The sequence below is a fragment of the Rhineura floridana genome, chromosome 11 (genome assembly GCF_030035675.1).
Source record: "Rhineura floridana isolate rRhiFlo1 chromosome 11, rRhiFlo1.hap2, whole genome shotgun sequence".
NCBI classification, from domain to species: Eukaryota; Metazoa; Chordata; class Lepidosauria; order Squamata; family Rhineuridae; genus Rhineura; species Rhineura floridana.
In genome coordinates this window covers 28,633,337-28,651,688 of record NC_084490.1, presented here as the reverse complement: position 1 = coordinate 28,651,688, position 18,352 = coordinate 28,633,337, and the positions used below count along the sequence as shown (strand labels likewise).

Here is an 18,352-nt window from a genome sequence, read left to right as displayed (position 1 = left end):
AATATAATATTCTTCAAAATAAAAATCTGGAATAGAAATCCCTCTTCTGTGTATATCTTTAGAATGCAAATCCAGGACAGCTTTTTGCAACAAAAACAGAGATAAGCTATTAATTAGTGAGTAGCAGAGAGAAGTTATGGCTCCCCAGTGAGATGTCAAAAACCGATCAATCTGGCAAATCTCTTTTAAACAGCAACAATTTAAGTCAAGTAAAAGAAAAATATAGAAAGAAGGGTGCTTGCCTGTTAGTGCGTTCTCTCTTAGAAGATAAGATGAACGTTCGCTTTTCCAGATAGAGCTTGTTGTTAAAAATCCGTCCCACCTTCGTCGGCTGGACCTCGTCCCATAAATTAATGAGATCTGGTCGTCCCAACAAAAATAGGCTTTGAGGTTAATCTCTTCGTTTCTCCCTACCCGGGAGAAGTTTAATCAGTCAAAAAAAGAAAAAATCTGACTGATATATCTGAATAAGCTTCTTTTGAGGCAGGAGCCCGTCTCAAGAGCAGGCACAGGCTAAGTCACCCTTCCCGGAAGTCCGCTAAACAGCTCCTTCCTAAGCATCCCCTTTGGGAAGGAGACTTCTTACCTCTGGAAAAAAAAGTTAGACTTGTCCCTTTGGTGATTCTGCCTATTTATCATCAGAAGGTATGTGTGTTTATATTAGTTGACTTATTCAGTGTAGGGCTTATGTGTCACTATCAGGGCCGGTTCTAAAGGGTGGCCAGGTGGGGCACTGGCCGAGGGCCCCTGGAGCTACAGGGGCCCCCTCAGCGGCCCCTCTGCTCCCCTTCCGTGATCCGCGGCAATCCACCCCCCACACCCCTACCTACCTGTCTCCTGCCTTTTAGCATTGCCCTTAATGACGATGGCGGCCGCGGTTTCCCTAAAGTACTGAAGCCCCTGCCGCCATCTTAGTTGATGGCAGAGATGCGTATGTGTAGCACACACGCATGCCATCAACAAAGATGGCGGCGGAGGCTTCATCCCCTTAGGGAAACCGTGGCCGCCATCTTGGTTAATGGCAATGGTAAGACAAGAGACAGGCGAACGTGAACGCACACACATGACAGGGCCCAGGGCAAGCTGATGCCCAAGGACCCTGGCATGCCTGGAGCCGGCCCTGGGACTATCATACATGCAAAACTATGTATAGAACAGACTTCCCCAAACTGAATCTCTCCAGATGGTTTGGATTGCAAGTCCCATCAGCCCCAGCCAGCATGGCCATACTGCTTGGGGCTGATGGACATTGAAGCCCAGAACATCTGGAGGGCCCCAAACTGTGGAAGACTGGTACAGAAGGTGACTTTGTTTTAATTTTTGAGTTCTTTTCTGTAGTGTTCTGTAATCTTTTCTGCCTTTCAACCTCTCTTTGTATTTATGGATCAAAATACCTTTGTTGTTTTTATCTACTCATAATCATTACAATTTTGGAAGATGACAAATATACATATGCCATTGATAAATATTAACAAAAATGGCAAAATAAAGACACTATGAATAGAGGTCACTGCAAAGAACTTAAACCAGGAAAATTAGAGTATTTTTTAAAAAGTTAATTAACAGGCTCAGCAATCCTACCTTCCTGGATGGAGCAAATCCACTTCATAGCCACCATAGCATCCAGATAGTCTGCACTAGTCTGCACCAGCCAGCTCAGAAGGTATGTGTGTGTATGTGTGTGTAGCCTTTTCTGCTGTTTTCCCCTTCCATTAAAAAAAGAAAACAACCACCTCACTACAGTAGGAGGGATTTAACAGCATCAGCTCCAGGGCTGGTGTTTGAGGCCTGTCTGGGGAACAAGGAGGCTTGGGATCCTGTGGATTCATGGCTTCCTCTGACATGCACTTATTCCTGGCTTCACATGGGAAACCAGCAGCAGAGGTTTCCACTGCCACACCAGAAAGACTTCCACCCACAGACCTCTCTCTCCTCCCATGGAGAGGCATTAAATTAGCATGAAATTCATTATCCCAAAGGTTTATAACCCAACCCAATTTCTTATGAATCTATCTGCATATTGAGTGTCCTTAGAACTTCTGTGGTATGTCAGTGTGGGCTCCTTCTGGGAGGAAGGGTGGAATATAAATTTAATTAATAAATAAAAATAAATGAAAGACAACTGCCCAACCATGTCCATGCCAATTCAAAATAGGAAGAATTCTTACTGGCTTCTAGTGAGCAGCAATGGCTTGCCTAGTTGATGTGAAAAGATCTTCAAACAACAAATATTTTCAATAGCCAAACAAAGCAGGTTGAGATGAAAATGATATAGTATGCCCAGTCATTTCTTCCATTATTTCCACAGTTTCTTCCCAAAAGGAATGTCTCAATGGACAATCCTACCAAAAATTTATAATATCTGCTGCTGGAGTCTGAGATTGCCAGCATTTATCTTCCTGGGATTATAAATTTGTTTTTGGATATAGAAAAAAGCATAACAAAATGGAATGGGGGTTGGTTATATAAAACTGTGGTCAAAATGTGAGTTTACATGAGATTAACCGTTAGTTCGCATTAGTATTAGTTCCCCTCTCTTTGGCACTGGTTAGGCCTCATCTTAAGTACTGCATCCAGTTCTGGATACCGCACTTTAAGAAGGATGCAGACAAACTGGAACAGGTTCAAAGGAGAGCAACAAGGATGATCAGGGGAAAGACTGAAATAACTGGTCATGTTTATTTATTTATTGCATTGATATACCGCCCCATAGCCAAAGTTCTCTGGGCGGTTTACAACATTTAATTATGTTTAGCCTTGAGAAGGGGAGACTGAGCAGAGATATGATAGCACTCTTCAAATACTTGAAAGATTGCCATAAAGAGAAGGGCAGGATGTCTTCTTGATCATCTCAGAGAACAGGACAAAATAATGGGCTCAAGTTGCAGGAAGCCAGATTTTGACTGAACATCAGGAAAAACTTCCAAACTGTTAGAGCAGTATGACAATGGAACCAATTACTGAGGGAGGTGGAGGGCTCTCCAACACTGGAGGCATTCAAGAGGCAGCTGGACAGCCACCTGTCGGGTATGCTTTAATTTGGATTCCTGCATTGAGCAGGGGTTTGAACCTGATGGCCTTATAAGCCCCTTCCAACTCCATGATTCTATGATTCCATGATACATTCTGGCTCAGTTAATCCCTTAGCACAGGAATGTGGAACCTGTAGCCCTCCAGATGTTTGTTGGACTACAATTGCCTTCATCCCTAACAATTGGTCTTGGTAACTGGGGGTGATGAGAGTCAGAGTATCCATTGTGAACAGTAGGTGCAGGGTAACTGGTTTCAGTCAGGACAGTGATGGGGCAAAGAGTTTATTTATTTATTTAAAATATTTCTATCCCGCCCTTCTACCCTATAATAGGGCACTCAGGGCGGCTTACAAAAATAAAATCAAACATGTACATAATAAAATTGTAAACAGTAAAATCAGATACACTTTTGTCAGACTGATTGACGCCAAGAAGCCCTCCTGGTGAAGCAAGTCCTTGGACATCCTTCTTAGACAGTAGCTCCTCCTCCATGGTGATATCAGAAGAAGGCAAACCCCTAAGGACAGGAGTGCCCATGTAACTGGCTTGCCTGGCAGCTGTCTAATTCTCAGAATGCTTAGATTTATATGTAGCTTTAGAGGCCACCTGCCTGGAAATTTTGCACTTGGGCACCTTGTGACTATGCTTGGACTGTGCAGGCAAAGGCTGAGAGGAAGCCTGCTATGCCAACTTGCAGGGCTGGTCAGTAAGATCCACAAGTCCAGCTGGACTGACCGTGGTATACATGCACATGGTAGAGAAGTGCAGTATCCAAAAGTCAACACACACACATGAATGGGGGTGTAATGGATATGCAGAAACCAAAAACCTTGAACCACAGAGGAGCCACTCAGAAAAAAATTGCTTAAGGCATGGTAAAAAAAAAAAAGCCTTATAAATGCTTCCACCCACTGTCTGAGACAGAAGAAAGGAAAGGGTGAAACAGAATAAAGGATTATAGGCACAGAAATGGTGGAAATAGGCGCAATCTGATCACAAGAAAAAGTGTGGGAAAACTGGAGTCAAAATGACAGGTGGAGCAACTAACTGAACAAAGAGCATAAATGAAATGGTAACTGGAGTAGAAAGAGCAGGAAAACTAACAGCCAAGAAGAAGGAAGAAGGAGAGATCAGGCCCACAGACAAAATGGTAAAGTGGGCAAAGAAGGATGGGAAACTAACAGCAGAGCAGGGAAGGCAGCAGCCACAGCAGAGGAAAGGGGCAGGAGAAAACTGCAGGCACAAAGTCTAAATGACAGGACCTGCATTTATGGGTGGGAAGGGAAGCCACAGCCACAAAGAGGCTGGAGGGACAAGAAGGCTGCAGTTGCAAGCTCCAATAAGAAGGAAGCTGCAGCTGTGAGCATCTCTGATGGACAGGGCCCGGCAGCTGTGAGCTCCGCTGAGTGCCTATGGTAGCTCTACTGAGGAAATGGGAGTTGCAGCTGCAAGCTCCAGAGAGGAGAGGCAAGGTACAGCCACTGTTGCTAGCTCTGCTGAGGAGAGAGGAAAGATAGAACTGACACTGCTAGATTTCTGAGGGGAAGGGAGCTACAGCTGCAAGCTCTACTGGGAAGAGGAGCTCTGCAGGGAAAAAACAGACAGAAGACAATGTCCACACAGAAGCAGCAAAACAAGGGAAGCCGAACATAGAGCAAGGGTTTTTATTTATTTAAAACCAGAGCAAGGCAACAACAACAACACTCACTCACTCACCAGAGAAAGGAAAACACGGACTAGCAAGGCGAAGTCTAGGAGAGATCCGCCTTGGACAAAAGCAGGAATGGACTGGAGTGAAGACCAGAAGGAGCAGCTCAAGTCCTGACTCCTATGCAGTCCTGCCCTCATAGCAAAGAGCAATAAAAGGAATGCAAGACCATATGTTGATTAAGCAGGCAATACTGAACATACAACTTTGATTTATCAATTTCCCCCATTAATAAGATCAAAACATAAAGAGAAAGTGTCTGGCCTCTAATAAATAATAGAAAGAAATTTTGTCCTAAGTGGAGGAGTAAAAAGAGGCAGTAGAAAGTTATGTTCCAGAAAGAAAGTCAAAATACGGTATAGCCAGTACATTCTGAGGAAGGCAATGGATGGGAGGCCAATAAAGAGTTAAAGTTTCATGATTAATATTTTCTCTGTTTCCCAGGAATTATAATATAAATTCACTAATAGGCAAAAAACCTGGCAGTTTAGGAATGTACCTGTAGCCCACAGATATTTCTGTCAAACTTTAAAAAGCAGTGAAATTGGGCAGTTATACTGAATGCACCAGACCAACCCAAATTGTGTCTGCATTTTGACAAATTTGTAGGGCAGTACAATATCTCCTGCTCCCCGGTGCATTCAACAGCAAGATTTTTTGCCTATTAATTAATTTCTCTGCTTTTTAATCTGGGAGGTAAGAAATGGGATCCTGCCCAAGTTTGCTGAGAATTGATTGATCATTTGCATGCTTATTGAGTTTACTCCCCTGCAATCATGCTTCGGATAGGTGAAATTGACCACAGGGGATGGGGAGGGGAGGAGGGGAGGGAGCGCAGAGGTGAGGAGGGGGGAGAGGAGGAAAGGCAGAGGGGAGGAGGGGGAGGGGAGCAGGCAGGTGGGGGAGGGGAGGAGAAGGACAGATTTGATCATTCACATGTTTATTGAGTTCAGTGCGATTTACTCCCATGCAATCATGCTTAGGATAGGGAAAACTGACCGGGGGGGAGGAAGGGAGGGCTGGAGTGGGTCGGGGAGGAGGAAGAAGAGGGGAGAGAAGGGGAGGAGGAAGGGAGAGGAGACGGGAAGGAGGGGAAAGGCAGGTCTGATCATTTGAATGCTTATTGAGTTCAGTGGGATTTACTCCTATGCAATCATGGTTAGGATAGGTAAAACTGACCATGGGGGAAGAGGAGGAGGAGGGGGAAGGGGAAGTAGCGGATTGGAGGGGGGCAAAGGAAGAGGGAGGGGAGGACAAGTTTGATCATTTGCATTCTTATAGGCTTCAGTGGTATTTACTCCCGTGCAATCATGCTTAAGATAGATAAAACTGACCATGGGGAGAAGGAAGGGGAGGGGGAGGAGAGGATTGGAAGGGGAGGGGGAGGAGAGGATTGGAAGGGGAGGGGGAGGGAGGAGCAAAGGAAGGGGGAGGAAAGGGGCAAGAGGGAGGGGATAGGAGGGAGGAGAAGGGAGGGTGGTGTTGATCATTTCCATACTTTTTGAGTTCAATGGGATTTATTTCTGTGCAATCACGTTTGAAAATGGAAAGGAACTGCCTTCAAGTCAATCCTGACTTATGGCGATCCTATGAATAGGGTTTTTATGGTAAGCGGTATTCAGAGGGGCTTTACCATTGCCTTCCTCTGAGGCTGAGAGGCAGTGACTGGCCCAAGGTCACCCAGTGAGCTTCATGGCTCTGTGGGGATTCAAACCCTGGTCTCCCAGGTCCTAGTCCAACACTGACCCGGGGGAGGAGCATGAAGGGTAGGAGGAGCGGGTAGGGTAGGAGATTGGGTGGGTGGGCGCTGGGCAGAGGGGAAGCCCCTTTCCAAAAGGAAAACACTCTGAACAGTATAATTGCTTTTCAGCATTTCCCCTACCTTTTTATCTGCAGCAGGCACTTCCACCCAAATTTAGCCTTCCACCCAAATTTAAAACAAAGCTGTCCCTGGCCACATCCACACCAGGCCTCTTTTTCACTCTGGACAGTATGGCCTCTCTCAAAGAACCCTGGGAAGTGTAGACAGCAAAGGGTGCTGAGAGTTGCTAGGATACGCCCTGTTCCCCTCACAGACCTTCAATCACAGTAGCTGACTGTTAAACTAGTTTGGCCACTAGAGCTCTGTCAGTGGAATAGCTGTCTCCTCTGAGCACCCTTCACAAACTACACTTCCCAGGATTCTCCGGGGGAAGCCATAACTGTCTCAAGTGAAATCAAAGTCCGGTGTGGGTGTGGCCCTGATTAGGCAAACCCAGCAGCTGTGAGTCTGGCTTTTAGAACACTGACAGTTGGTTCTTACTGAGCATGCATGACACAATCATTCAGTTCAATGCAAAATTTCTTACATTAATTTAAAATCAGCCACACAGTGTTTTAACTTTTAAACTGTAGAAGATGAAGGTGAGAGTATGGGACAAGGTCAGTAACAGGAGTACAGGTACTCTATGGACATGGCTGATTTTTAATGAATTTCAACAGATTATGAGAACTCTAACAGAAAAAAGTCCCAAAGGGCTATGGGGTTTTTCTCTCTCTCTTTTTACCCTTTGAACTCTCGATTCTCTCTGACTGTTTTGTGTATCGCCATGAAAATTGAGAGGGTTGTTAAGCAAGCGTTTCTGAGTTCAGGACTATAAGTTTTGTAAGGTTTTGTTTTGAAATGAGCTTATGGGAAGCATCAGAATGGCATGGGGTGTATTTTCAATTTAACATTGCGGAATGTGAAAAATCCACGCTGGCTATAGTATACAGCCACTCTAGCGGCTGTATAATGACCTCCCACTGCACTTATATTTACTTTGGATTAGATTTACCCAATGATCATTCAACAAAATGTTTTAAATACAGTATACAGAATTGAGAGACAAGCACTTCTGGTTGTCAGAGACAGAGGACAAACAATGGGATTGTTATCGTCCAGTGTGGGACTTGGATAAAGAATTCGCATTGCTTTGACAGAGCTAAGGAGATATAGCTCCACAGCTCCTGAGGAAGGAAAGTATTTCCGAAATGCGTGGAGCACTACAATAAATTTTACTCATCACCAGAGCTTGCCTCTCCTTTTTGTCTCCACTTATGTGAGGCCTACTGGTAGGGATGAGAGCTCCCAGCAGCTGGCTCTGTGGCTCACCCAGGCCACCACTGCCCACTCACTTTCCTTTCCCCCATCACTTGCTCGCTCACTCAGTCTCCAGGCCGTATGGTGTAAAGGTCTGCAGGAGGCAAGCGTGGAGGTTTAGTGATGTCTAAAGAAGGCAAGGGGGGCTTAGCAACTTCTAAAGGCGGAAGGGGGGCTTAGCAAGATCTAAAGGAAGCAAAGGGTAAGGACTTAGTGAGGTCTAGAGGGGGGAATGGGAGGGGCTTATCAGTTGCAGAAGTGAAAGGGGAAGGTCTAAGGGATTACCACTAAGGGATTACCATGGTGGGGCGGAGCTGGGGTTGGTGAGGGATGGCAGCACCTAGTGTGTGGGTGTGTGTACACACACACATCACCCTGGGCAAACAGTGTCTATAATTTGGCAGCCCTGTTGTAGACAATGATCAAAGTCTGTGTTTCTCTTTGCTTTCAGTCTCTGTCTCTCTTTTTAATTCTAGCAGTCAGGAAGTGCTCTTTGTCAACAGTGGCTGATGCCTAGGCCCCATCAAGAGCTGGTCTCAGGAATCCTCCCAGTGGCTCCATGAAAGAGGCAATGGTTTGGACAAGTATAGACTATGGGTGCTTTCAGGCTGTCCCTATTTTGCGAGTGGGATTCAATGGCATACCGGCAAATTCAGGTTGTGCAACCGAAGTGGATTTGGAGGTTTTGCACAACCAACTTCTCTCCCTCATTCCCCCCCAAAAAACTCCTGGACTTTTTGCTGTCAGAAAAGTGATGAGAAAATACACTGGAAAATATGGGATAACAATTGCTTGACATGATTCCGTAGAAGCTCCCTACAAGCAAATCAGAATCAATAAACACCTGGCATCGTACAACCTCCCTTTAAACTTTGTGCAAACAAATCAGGATGAATGCTCAATAAAAAGGTCATCTGGAAGAGACTTATACTGCATCTACTCTGCCTTCTCAAGCAGTGGGGAGGCAAAGGAATTGCAGCAAACACACACATAATGGCAACAGATCCCAACTATTAGATTTATCATTGTCATCACGCATACCACAAAACCATCAACTCCTAGTGCCCTAAAGTCTAACACAGTGTTTCTCAAACTATGGGCTGGGCCTGCCAGTGGGCCTGGAGCACTTTCAGGGAGGACTTAGTGCCACAGCCTGCCCAGTGCCTCCTCCTCACTTGTATGCTTCACCCCCTAGCCATGCCATACCCTTTTGGCTAGACCAATGCCAGCACCAGCAACTTCTGCTTGCTGAATAAAGGTGGATATCCCGCCCTTCCTCCCAGCAAGAGCACAGGGCGGCAAACAAAGGCACAAAACATCTTCTAAAAAAAGATTAAAAACATTTTTTAAAAAAGGTTTAAGGTTTACATCATCATCATCATCAACAACAAGAACAACAACAAACAGGGAAGAATCAGGCAGGTGATAAAAGCTGTTATAGGAGGAAGAGGTGAATGTAAAAGGAGCAGGGAGGTGGGATGAAAGAAACTGGCAGTTTGGGGGAGGAGGAGGTACAAGTTGACTGTGAAAGGTGAATGGGAGAAGAAATTGCAGGGGATGAGTAAAAATACTTTGAGAGGCATGTGTGTGTGGGCAGGGGAAAATGTAAAAGAAAAAGCCTTCTTTGTTTTGAGCCTCTGGATCAACAAATTCTGCCTAAAACGGTGAGGCTGTTATAATACGTCCAGCAGAGCAAATGTCTATGCTTAACTTGAGAAAAGATGAGCTATGGAACTCATTGCTCCAGGGAAAACACAGTAGCATAGAATTTAGCCATTTCAAAAGATGGATTAGTATCAGTAGAAAATGTTGTTAGTAGCTGCCACCACTGTTGCTGCTGCTGATTTATTAATTTATATACCACTTAATTTCCAAGGCGGTACTAAGTGATTTACAAGTATAAAACCAATTACAAAAAATAAAAACATACAATTAAAACACAATAAAACAATTTCAACAAAATATTAAAATAAACATCTACAATTAAAATGTATAATAAAACAAGCCCATTGCAATAGCACAATTTAAAGAGTGACAACAGCAATGAAACAATTAAAGCAGAAGGTTCAAATCAGGAGATCAGGGGATTACTTGTCTAAACAGGTATGTCTTCAAGAGCCGGCAGAATGCTAATACCAATGGGGACTTCCTTATTTTAGCAGAGACAACATTCCACAAAACTGGTGTTACCAGTGTAAAAGCCCACCTCTGCGTTACCACAACCCAATAATCATCAGGCTGTGGCAGAACTAACTGGGTTCCATTTGTTGATTGGAATGCCCTTACTGGGCAATGGAAGGGAAGATGGTATTTTGGGTAACTTGGCCCTGAGTTGTTTAGTTGCTTTATATGTAAGCAGCAGGGCCCTAAGACTGGTTTGTTGGTTAATAGGCAGCCATGCAGGTCCTTTAACATAGGTGTGATATGTGTCCAATAAGGCACACCACTCACTGTACAAGGTGTGGGATTCTGTGCTATAGAAGAAGCCCCACATAAAGTGTGAGGTTACCAACATATGGGTCACAGTAGCCAAACTATCCCTGTCCAGGAAATGGCACAATTGATACAGCAGCAGAAGCTGGTGATAGGCATTCTTCTCAATAGAGGCCACCTGGGCCTCCGTGAACAAAGATGGTTCAAAAACACCCCTAAGCTGTGTATCTTCAGAAGGAGTGTAACCTCATCTAGAACATGCACCCCACTGCTGCCATTTTTGGACTTGGGAACTACTCACCCACAGTGTATCTGTCTTAGCAGGATTCAGTTTCAGTCAATTGGCCCTCATCCAGCCCACCACTATCAAACTCTACCACCATCTGCCACCATTTTGTGACTGGTGGGCCTCTGTAATGTTCAGCTGTCTTAAGTGGACCCTGGGGGTAGAAAGGTTGAGAACTCTTGCTCTAACACATTTATTTGTAGTATGAGCTCATCTGGCCGAGGCCTACTTTGGCCCATGAAGTAGACTCCAACAGCACATGCCATAATGTTTGCCTTTTAGGTGCTACAGGACTCTTTGCATGTGTGTGCAGTAGAGCAGGTAGATCATTTTAGACTCTGCACTTAATGGTCATGGGTAGGGCTCTGTACTCAATGGCCCAGAGGGTGGGGTCCTCTTTAGATGGAAATGTGTATTGCTTAACTTTCTTCAGAAATGTGGTCAGCCCAGCCCAGCTGCTTTTAGGGGCTGTTCTGCTCATTCTGCTGAGTGTTGTCCTGGACTTAAAGTCCTGCCCTTGCAACACCACTCTGTGTGTGTGTGTGTGTGGTTTTTCTGCTACAGACTAACATGGCTGCTAGAATAATAAATATACAAAGAAATTCTGAATATGTTTGTTGGGGGTGGGGTGAGGTGAGGGAGGCAAACTTTGGGTGATGTGATGGTGGGGATCATTTCCTGTGTCAGATTCACAAGTCCTGTATCGCTGTATATACCTGGCTGTTGAAACACTCACCTGGGTATAGCCATCCCACCCTCCTAACTTCAGCCTTAAAGACATAACTAGGGTGTTGACTCAGGGCACCTCCAGTATTTTGTGAGAAGGATTCAAGTGCATACTGGGAAATTTAGGCTTGCACGATTAAAGTGCTCTGTTACCCTAGCACAACAAATGCACTATGAACAAGACCTTGAAACAAGAAGCAGACTTTTTGTGGTTAAGAAGGTAACAGGGAAATGCTCTGAAAAGTGTAGAATGAATGATTAATGGGAAGATGTATAAATACCCCAGAAGCAAATCAGAATGAATGCTTATTGTCATATAACTTCCCCACACACATATCAGGCTGAATGCTCAATAAATAGGTGATGTGGCCTCAGTGTGCCAGTCACCTGTGAGCCACAAAGGACCATGATATTCCTCATGCTAATAACTAGTCTAAATGGTAGAGAACAACTAGTAGTAGTATCAATGATAGTGACACAGACTAAACCCAGGCCTTAAGCCCAAACTGGAGGGGCATCACTCTCTTCAAGTCAATTTCCCCACATTTCCAATTTAACTTAGGTGTACAAATCCATTATGTGGAAGCTGCCATTTGATATAACCTGAAAGTGGTAAGTACAGAAGCCAGGGTCCTGATCGAGTAAAAAAAGAGCACAAAAGAAGGCACAGATTTGCATCAAATTTGCACATGTGTTGATGTAAAGTTAGAACTAGAAAAAGAATCAATTTCTTCATATGGGGCTGAGGAAGATAGTTGACCTGTGTGCCTTCATGGTCTGCCATGTGCCCCACGTAGGGTGCAATGTAGTGGTCTTGTCTGGATGCTACCACAGTCACATATTGCCAAAAGAAGGCATAACATTTTCCAGTTGAGATATAGAGATATAAATTTAGTAATACAGTAATTGTTTTAAAATTTAGTTAGAAGCGCAGTACATCTCTCCATAGTGAGGATGATTGTCTGCCTGCTAGGGATGGGGGAGAAATTTGATTCAGTTCACATTTAAAGACTGATCTACAAAACTCGCACTTTCCAAAACAATAGGAGAACTGAAATACAGCCATCGTTTGAAATTCTCACTTATCCAAATGTTGCATGTAGTTCTCCAACCAATGTTTACAAAATGCATATATTAGGGGAAAGTGTGCATAAAAATCTTAGTGAAGATAACATACAAAAATTCATTATATTAGGGAATATGGCTTGCAAAAATGTGTACATTAGTCAAAACTGCAAAGAAAAATGTGGTTCATAGAATCATAGAACAGTGGGGGATATTCACACTAAGTTGGAGAATTTTCCTAAGGATTTAAAAAAATGCAAATAGCTGCAAAATGTGGAGAACTGAAATTAAGATTGGAAAAATGAGAAACAGAGAACCAAAACTGACAGATCCTCCCATTCCTAGTGCCTGTTCAATCTGTTCAAGTACTAAGTGCTGATGGGCAATTTCAAGGCCCTAACTCTCCCTTCTTAGGGATCTCTATTTTCAAACCTGACTTGGACTGGACAGCCCTACAAACAGAGGACACCTTCAAATAAAGTGCTGTCCTCTGAGAGCCCTTCAAAGAGAAGCTTGTCCTCTGTAAAGATATGTGGCCCTCCTATGATTGACTCATGGCTAATTTATTTTATCTCCAAGTTAATAAGGAATGCTGATGTTCCCCATACTGATTTATGCCCCCCTTTCTGTAACAGCTGAAGATGCAAACATGTCCTTGTTCAGCCTTTCCCAGCAATTGGGTCCCCAGAGGTTGCTGGATTATGATTCCCATAATTCCTGACCATTGGCCATGCTGGCTGAGGCTGATGGGAGTTGTAGTCCAACAACATCTGGGGACCCAAAGTTTGGGAAAGGCTGTCATCTAGTTCTCAATTTCTAGTGGCAGCACTTCATGAAGCTTTATCTGAATCCAGGAGCAGATAAAGTTAATTAACTGTGCAGAATACAGCTGTGTACATGCTGAGGCACCCTTCTTCAGATTATACAGCCACAAGAGTGGCTGTATACTATAGTCAGCATGGAATGTTTGCATTCCACAATGTTAAATTGAAACTACTCCCCATGCCATTCTGATGCTTCCCGTAAGCTCATTTCAAAACAAAACCTTACAAAATTTATAGTCCTGAACTCAGGTACGCTTGCTCAACAACCCTCTCAATTTTCATGGCGATACACAAAACAGAGAGAATCAAGAGTTCAAAATGTAAAAAGAGAGAGAGAGAAAAACCAAACCCCTTTTGGACTTGTTTCTGTTAGAGTTCTCATAATCTGTTGAAATTCATTAAAAATTAGCCATGTCCACAGAGTACCTGTAATCCTATTACTGACCTTGCCCCATACTCTGATCTTCATCTTCTGCAATTTAAAAGTTTAAAAAATGCCTGGCTGATTTTTAATTAATTTAAGAAATTTAGCATTGAACTCAATGATAAGGCAGGGTATGCTCAGTAAGAACCAACTGTCAGTGTTCTAAAAGCCAGACTCCCAGCTTCTGGGCTTGGCTAATCAGGGGGCCACACCCACACCAGACCTTTATTTCACTTGAGACAGTCATGGCTTCCCCCAAAGAATCCTGTTAAGTGTAGTTTGTGAAGGATGCTGAAAGGAGACTCTTATTCCCCTGACAGAGCTCCAGTGGCCAGAGTGGTTTAACAGTCAGCCGCTCTGATTGAAATTCTGTGAGGGGAACAGGGGGTCTCCTAGCAACTCTCCATGGTCAGTTTTACCTATCCTAAACATAATTGCATAGGAGTAAATCCCACTGTACTCAATAAACATGCAAATGATCAAACCTGCCCTCCTCCTCCCCCTCCTGCCTGCTCCCCTCCCCCTCCCTCCTTCCTCCTCCCCTGTGGTCAGTTTCATCTATCCTAAGCATGATTGCAGGGGAGTAAATCCCACTGAACTCAATAAGCATGCAAATGATCAATCCATTTTCAGCAAACTTGCACAGGATCCCATTTCTTACCTCCCAGATTAAAAAGCAGAGAAATTCACTAACAGGCAAAAATATACCTATAGCCCACAGATATTTCCATCAATCTTTTAAAAGCAGGGAAATTGGGCAGCTATAGTGAATGCACCAGGGGAGCAGGAGACCTGAACTCCTCTCTCAGATATTGTATTGCCCTACAAATTGGTAAAAATGCAAACACCATTTGGGTTGGTCTTTCACAGTGCATTCACTATAGCTTCCCAATTTCCCTGTTTTTTAAAGTTTGATAGAAATATCTGTTGGCTATAGGTACCTTCTTAAAATGCAAGGGTTTTTGCCTATTAGTGAATTTTATTTCACTTATCCAGAAGCTGGGACTAATCCAAGAGTCAGCTGGCTTTAGTCTTGCGTGGTTGATCTTTTAAAAATTGTTATGATTATCACAAGCCTCTGTAGACTACCTATGCATTGTATAAAGCCAGAGTACATACTCAGGATCTCTTAACAGGTAAGATAACAAAGCTATGTTAAGTACTCCTGAGTATGCACTTGTGCTTGAGTACATGAAGAAAAAAAAGGCTTGCTATATTAGACTAAGCTTCCTCAGTCAAGCAATTTTTGCAAGACCCCTGCAGCAATCAGACACCAGATGAGCCATCAGTGGATCACAATCCACTTTCTTCCTACCCCATCAGAGGTTTGCTGGATCAGACTATAATCCAATTATTTCACCTTTTTTGTAAGAGCTCCAGCTACTGACAGGCACCAAATGGTCCACCAGAAATAGTTCAGTGGGCCACCAATACTCCACCACCACCTTCTAGTGTGATCTCTAATAATCAAGCAGTGGGACTTTGAAGGAGCTGGTTGCAGCATAGGAGCAGTGACAGAAGGAGCTGCAGGCACCCATTTGCTAGCCTGCAGCTTAACAAAGAAGAGAAGGCTCAACTCACCCCAAAGAGAGGCTAGGAGGAAAAGGGTTATTGCCATCTGTCTCAGCCATCTTCCTAGAAAGTTCCCCAAAGAGGGGAGAGTGTGGGTAGCCATAGGTCCTTGGGACTCAGCTAGGTGGGAGCAGATTTCTCACTTGAATGGAGCGCTCAGAGCCTGGACGCTTAGGCTGCAGCTTGTCCTGATGAGACACTCATGCAGGTCATTGCCATGGGCAAAGGTTGGGAAACAAAATGCTGGGAAGGGGCTGGTGGAAACTGGGAGGGAGGAGTTTAATCAAGCATAACTTGGCCGACTGCTGGCACTGCAGTTTTCACCATTTGTGACATTGTGAAACAACTTTCAGTTCCCCCAAATGTCTAGCTTTTACCAAGGCTTGAGGGGTTGCCTTGGGGCATATGGTTCCTGAGGATATTATTGGGGCTTAATCTGAGTCAAGGCTCAGCCCCAGGACTCATCTTTGGTGCCAGAGGTCCACTCTGGAATAGGTGAAGGATTAACATGTGCCTCTGAGCTTTTGAAGGGTGCCTTTCTCTCTCTAGTAAATCCCCCCCAAATTAATCACTGATGTCAGTGCCAAGATCTAGCAATGTCCAGAGTAGGACGGGCTGTAATAGTCCTTATTCAGCTAGGATCGCCCCTTATTAAGACTGTAGCTCAGTGAAAGAGCATTTGCTTTGCATGCAGAAGGTCCCAGGTTCAAGTTGTAGCATCTCCAGGCTGGGACAGGAAAGATAATATTGAGCTGAATGGCCCGATGGCCCGACTCGGTGTAATAAATCCACTTCCTATGTTCCACCTCTTGCTTGCTCCCTCGTTCGCTCACTCACTCGCTCAATAAACTTCTGTCATCTCCACTCAAGCAGTGATGTGTTTGAAATCTTGTGATTAGAACTTAGGAAAGCCCATAGGTCTTCTGGGACAGGTGGGGGAACCACCAGGCAACTACATTTCCATGCTGGGCACTGAGAAAGTAAAGCCTGTTTCTTGGCACCTGGCAGGGAAGCCAAATGTTCCCCATGCTCGTGCTGAAAAAGAGAAGGGGAGAGAGAGAACAGGGGAAAGTGGTGGCAGATTACGAATCTTCTGTTGTGTGATCTGCTTTTAAAACTGTTGCTTGCTTGTTTTTATTTGTTTGTTTTGTTGTTAGGCTTTATTTCTCTCTTTTTTTGTACTGCATTGCTGTGTAAGTCACTTTGTGTATGTGTAGAAAGGCAGGATATATACAGTATATATATATATATATATATACATATATATATATATATATATACAGTATATATATAACAATAATAATATCTATGGAATATAGCCACATCTTGGGCTGTATACAGTGCTAGTCCTACTCAGAGTAAACCCATTGAAATGAATGGACATGACTAACTTAGATCTATGAATTTCAATGAGTTTACTCTGAGCAGCACAAGCACTGGAGACAACCCGTTGATATTTTAATAAAAAGTAAAAAAATTACAGAAAGGTGGATATATAAATAAAGAAAGGGGAAAAATAAGATATCTGACCTGAGTTATTTTGCCTATTCTGGGGAAACTAACACAAACAGTTGTTATTTATTCACTCACTCACACCTCCATCTACTAGTGAGATTCTCTTCCAGTATCTGTAGCTTATTGAATGATTAGGGGAAGTAGTGCCAGCCAAAGTGCCTTAAACCCGAACATGTTGACATTTTTGAAGCGGTGTGATCAAACGGAAAACTATTGGAGATGGAGGCATCTGTTTGCAGAAGCAAGTGAAAAAAACCTAACTTTCAAACCATGCACAAACATGACGGGGAGAATTGCCCAACAGGAGGAACCTGATTCTCCAAACGGTCACATGAAAGGGACGTGTGCAGATGCTTTGCAAAGCCCAGCTCTAGTCAACAGTTTTCCCTTCTTCTTTCATAGTATGGATTGCTGTGTAAAGGTTCATTACAACCAGGACTCAAGCCCAGAACCTGTCTGCAGTACAAGGACTCAGCTCTCAGTAGGATCAGCCTTACTAAAATGGCAAGCTAGGCAACTTTCTGGGGTGCCAACATTGTTGGGGTATCTGTCTCAATGAAAACATTGTTAGAAAGATATTACTTGTACTTGTGGAGACAGTGCCCAAAGGCAGCTTAGCAACTTATTGGCTGAGCTGCATTTCTGCTGAAGAATCAGGTTCACACTGTGGGTATACTATTAGCTTAACTTCTGAGTATGGGTTGGATGTCCAGGTAGTTCATAGTACATTTAGACAACTCTGGCTGGTATGCCAAATGGTGCCTTGCTTGGAAACCTGCTACAGTTATATAATGCCTGGTAACATGTAGACTGAGAGCCAGTGTGGCGTAGTGGTTAGAGTGTTGGTCTATGACCTGGGAAACCAGGATTTGAATCCCCACACAGCCATGAAGCTCACTGGATGACCTTGGCCAGTCACTGCCTCTCAGCCTCAGAGGAAGGCAATGGTAAACCACCTCAGAATACCGCTTACCAATCCTATTCATAGGGTCACCATATGTCGGAATCGACGTGAAGGCAGTCAACATGTAGACTAGACCATGGCAATGCAATGCCCAATGTACAACTAGAAGTTTAAGTTGTTCAAAACACAGCAACAAAGTTGTTCAGTGGTTCAAGCTGCACATAGCACATCTTAACAGTGCTTAAAAGAGTTGTGGCTAACCTACAACTGGCAGGCTAGGTGGCCCACAGAGACCCCTAACAATTCTGTGGTTTTTTTCTTTTTTAGCAATTCACTCTCCTCTTTTTCTGTGGTTAATTACCTTCCCAAGTACCCTTGGGTAACAATTTGTTGCTTTTAAGGTCACACCCACACCATACATTTAAAGCACTCTTATTCTACTTTAATAGTCATAGATAATCCTAAGCAGTGTAGGTTGTTAAGGGTACTGGGAATCAAGAGTGTCCACAGAAATATTTCAGGGGGGGGAGGTCTATGAATTGTTACTACAGATCATTGGCAACCCACTGCACCCACCATTACATTTAGAATTGGGGGGATTGCCCCCCACTGTGGACACCCTTGCTGGGAATTGTACGTCACCAGACTTAACAAACTACAGTCCTCAAGATTCTTTGGGAGAAGCGATGATTGTTAAAGTGGTATAAGAGTGCTTTAAATGTATGGTGTGGATATGACCATG

General features: G+C 43.9%; 1 protein-coding gene across 1 annotated transcript in view; it reads right to left on the bottom strand.

Annotated features, from left to right (window-relative positions):
- Positions 1-15,409, bottom strand: part of LOC133365807 (deleted in malignant brain tumors 1 protein-like) — a 57,864-nt gene extending 42,455 nt beyond the window's left edge. Inside the window, exon 1 of the mRNA XM_061588076.1 lies at positions 15,201-15,409. Coding sequence (XP_061444060.1) covers positions 15,201-15,294 — 94 coding nt within the window. The 5' untranslated portion in view covers positions 15,295-15,409. The remainder of the gene's footprint in view (positions 1-15,200) is intronic.
- Positions 15,410-18,352: the final 2,943 nt, after the last annotated feature.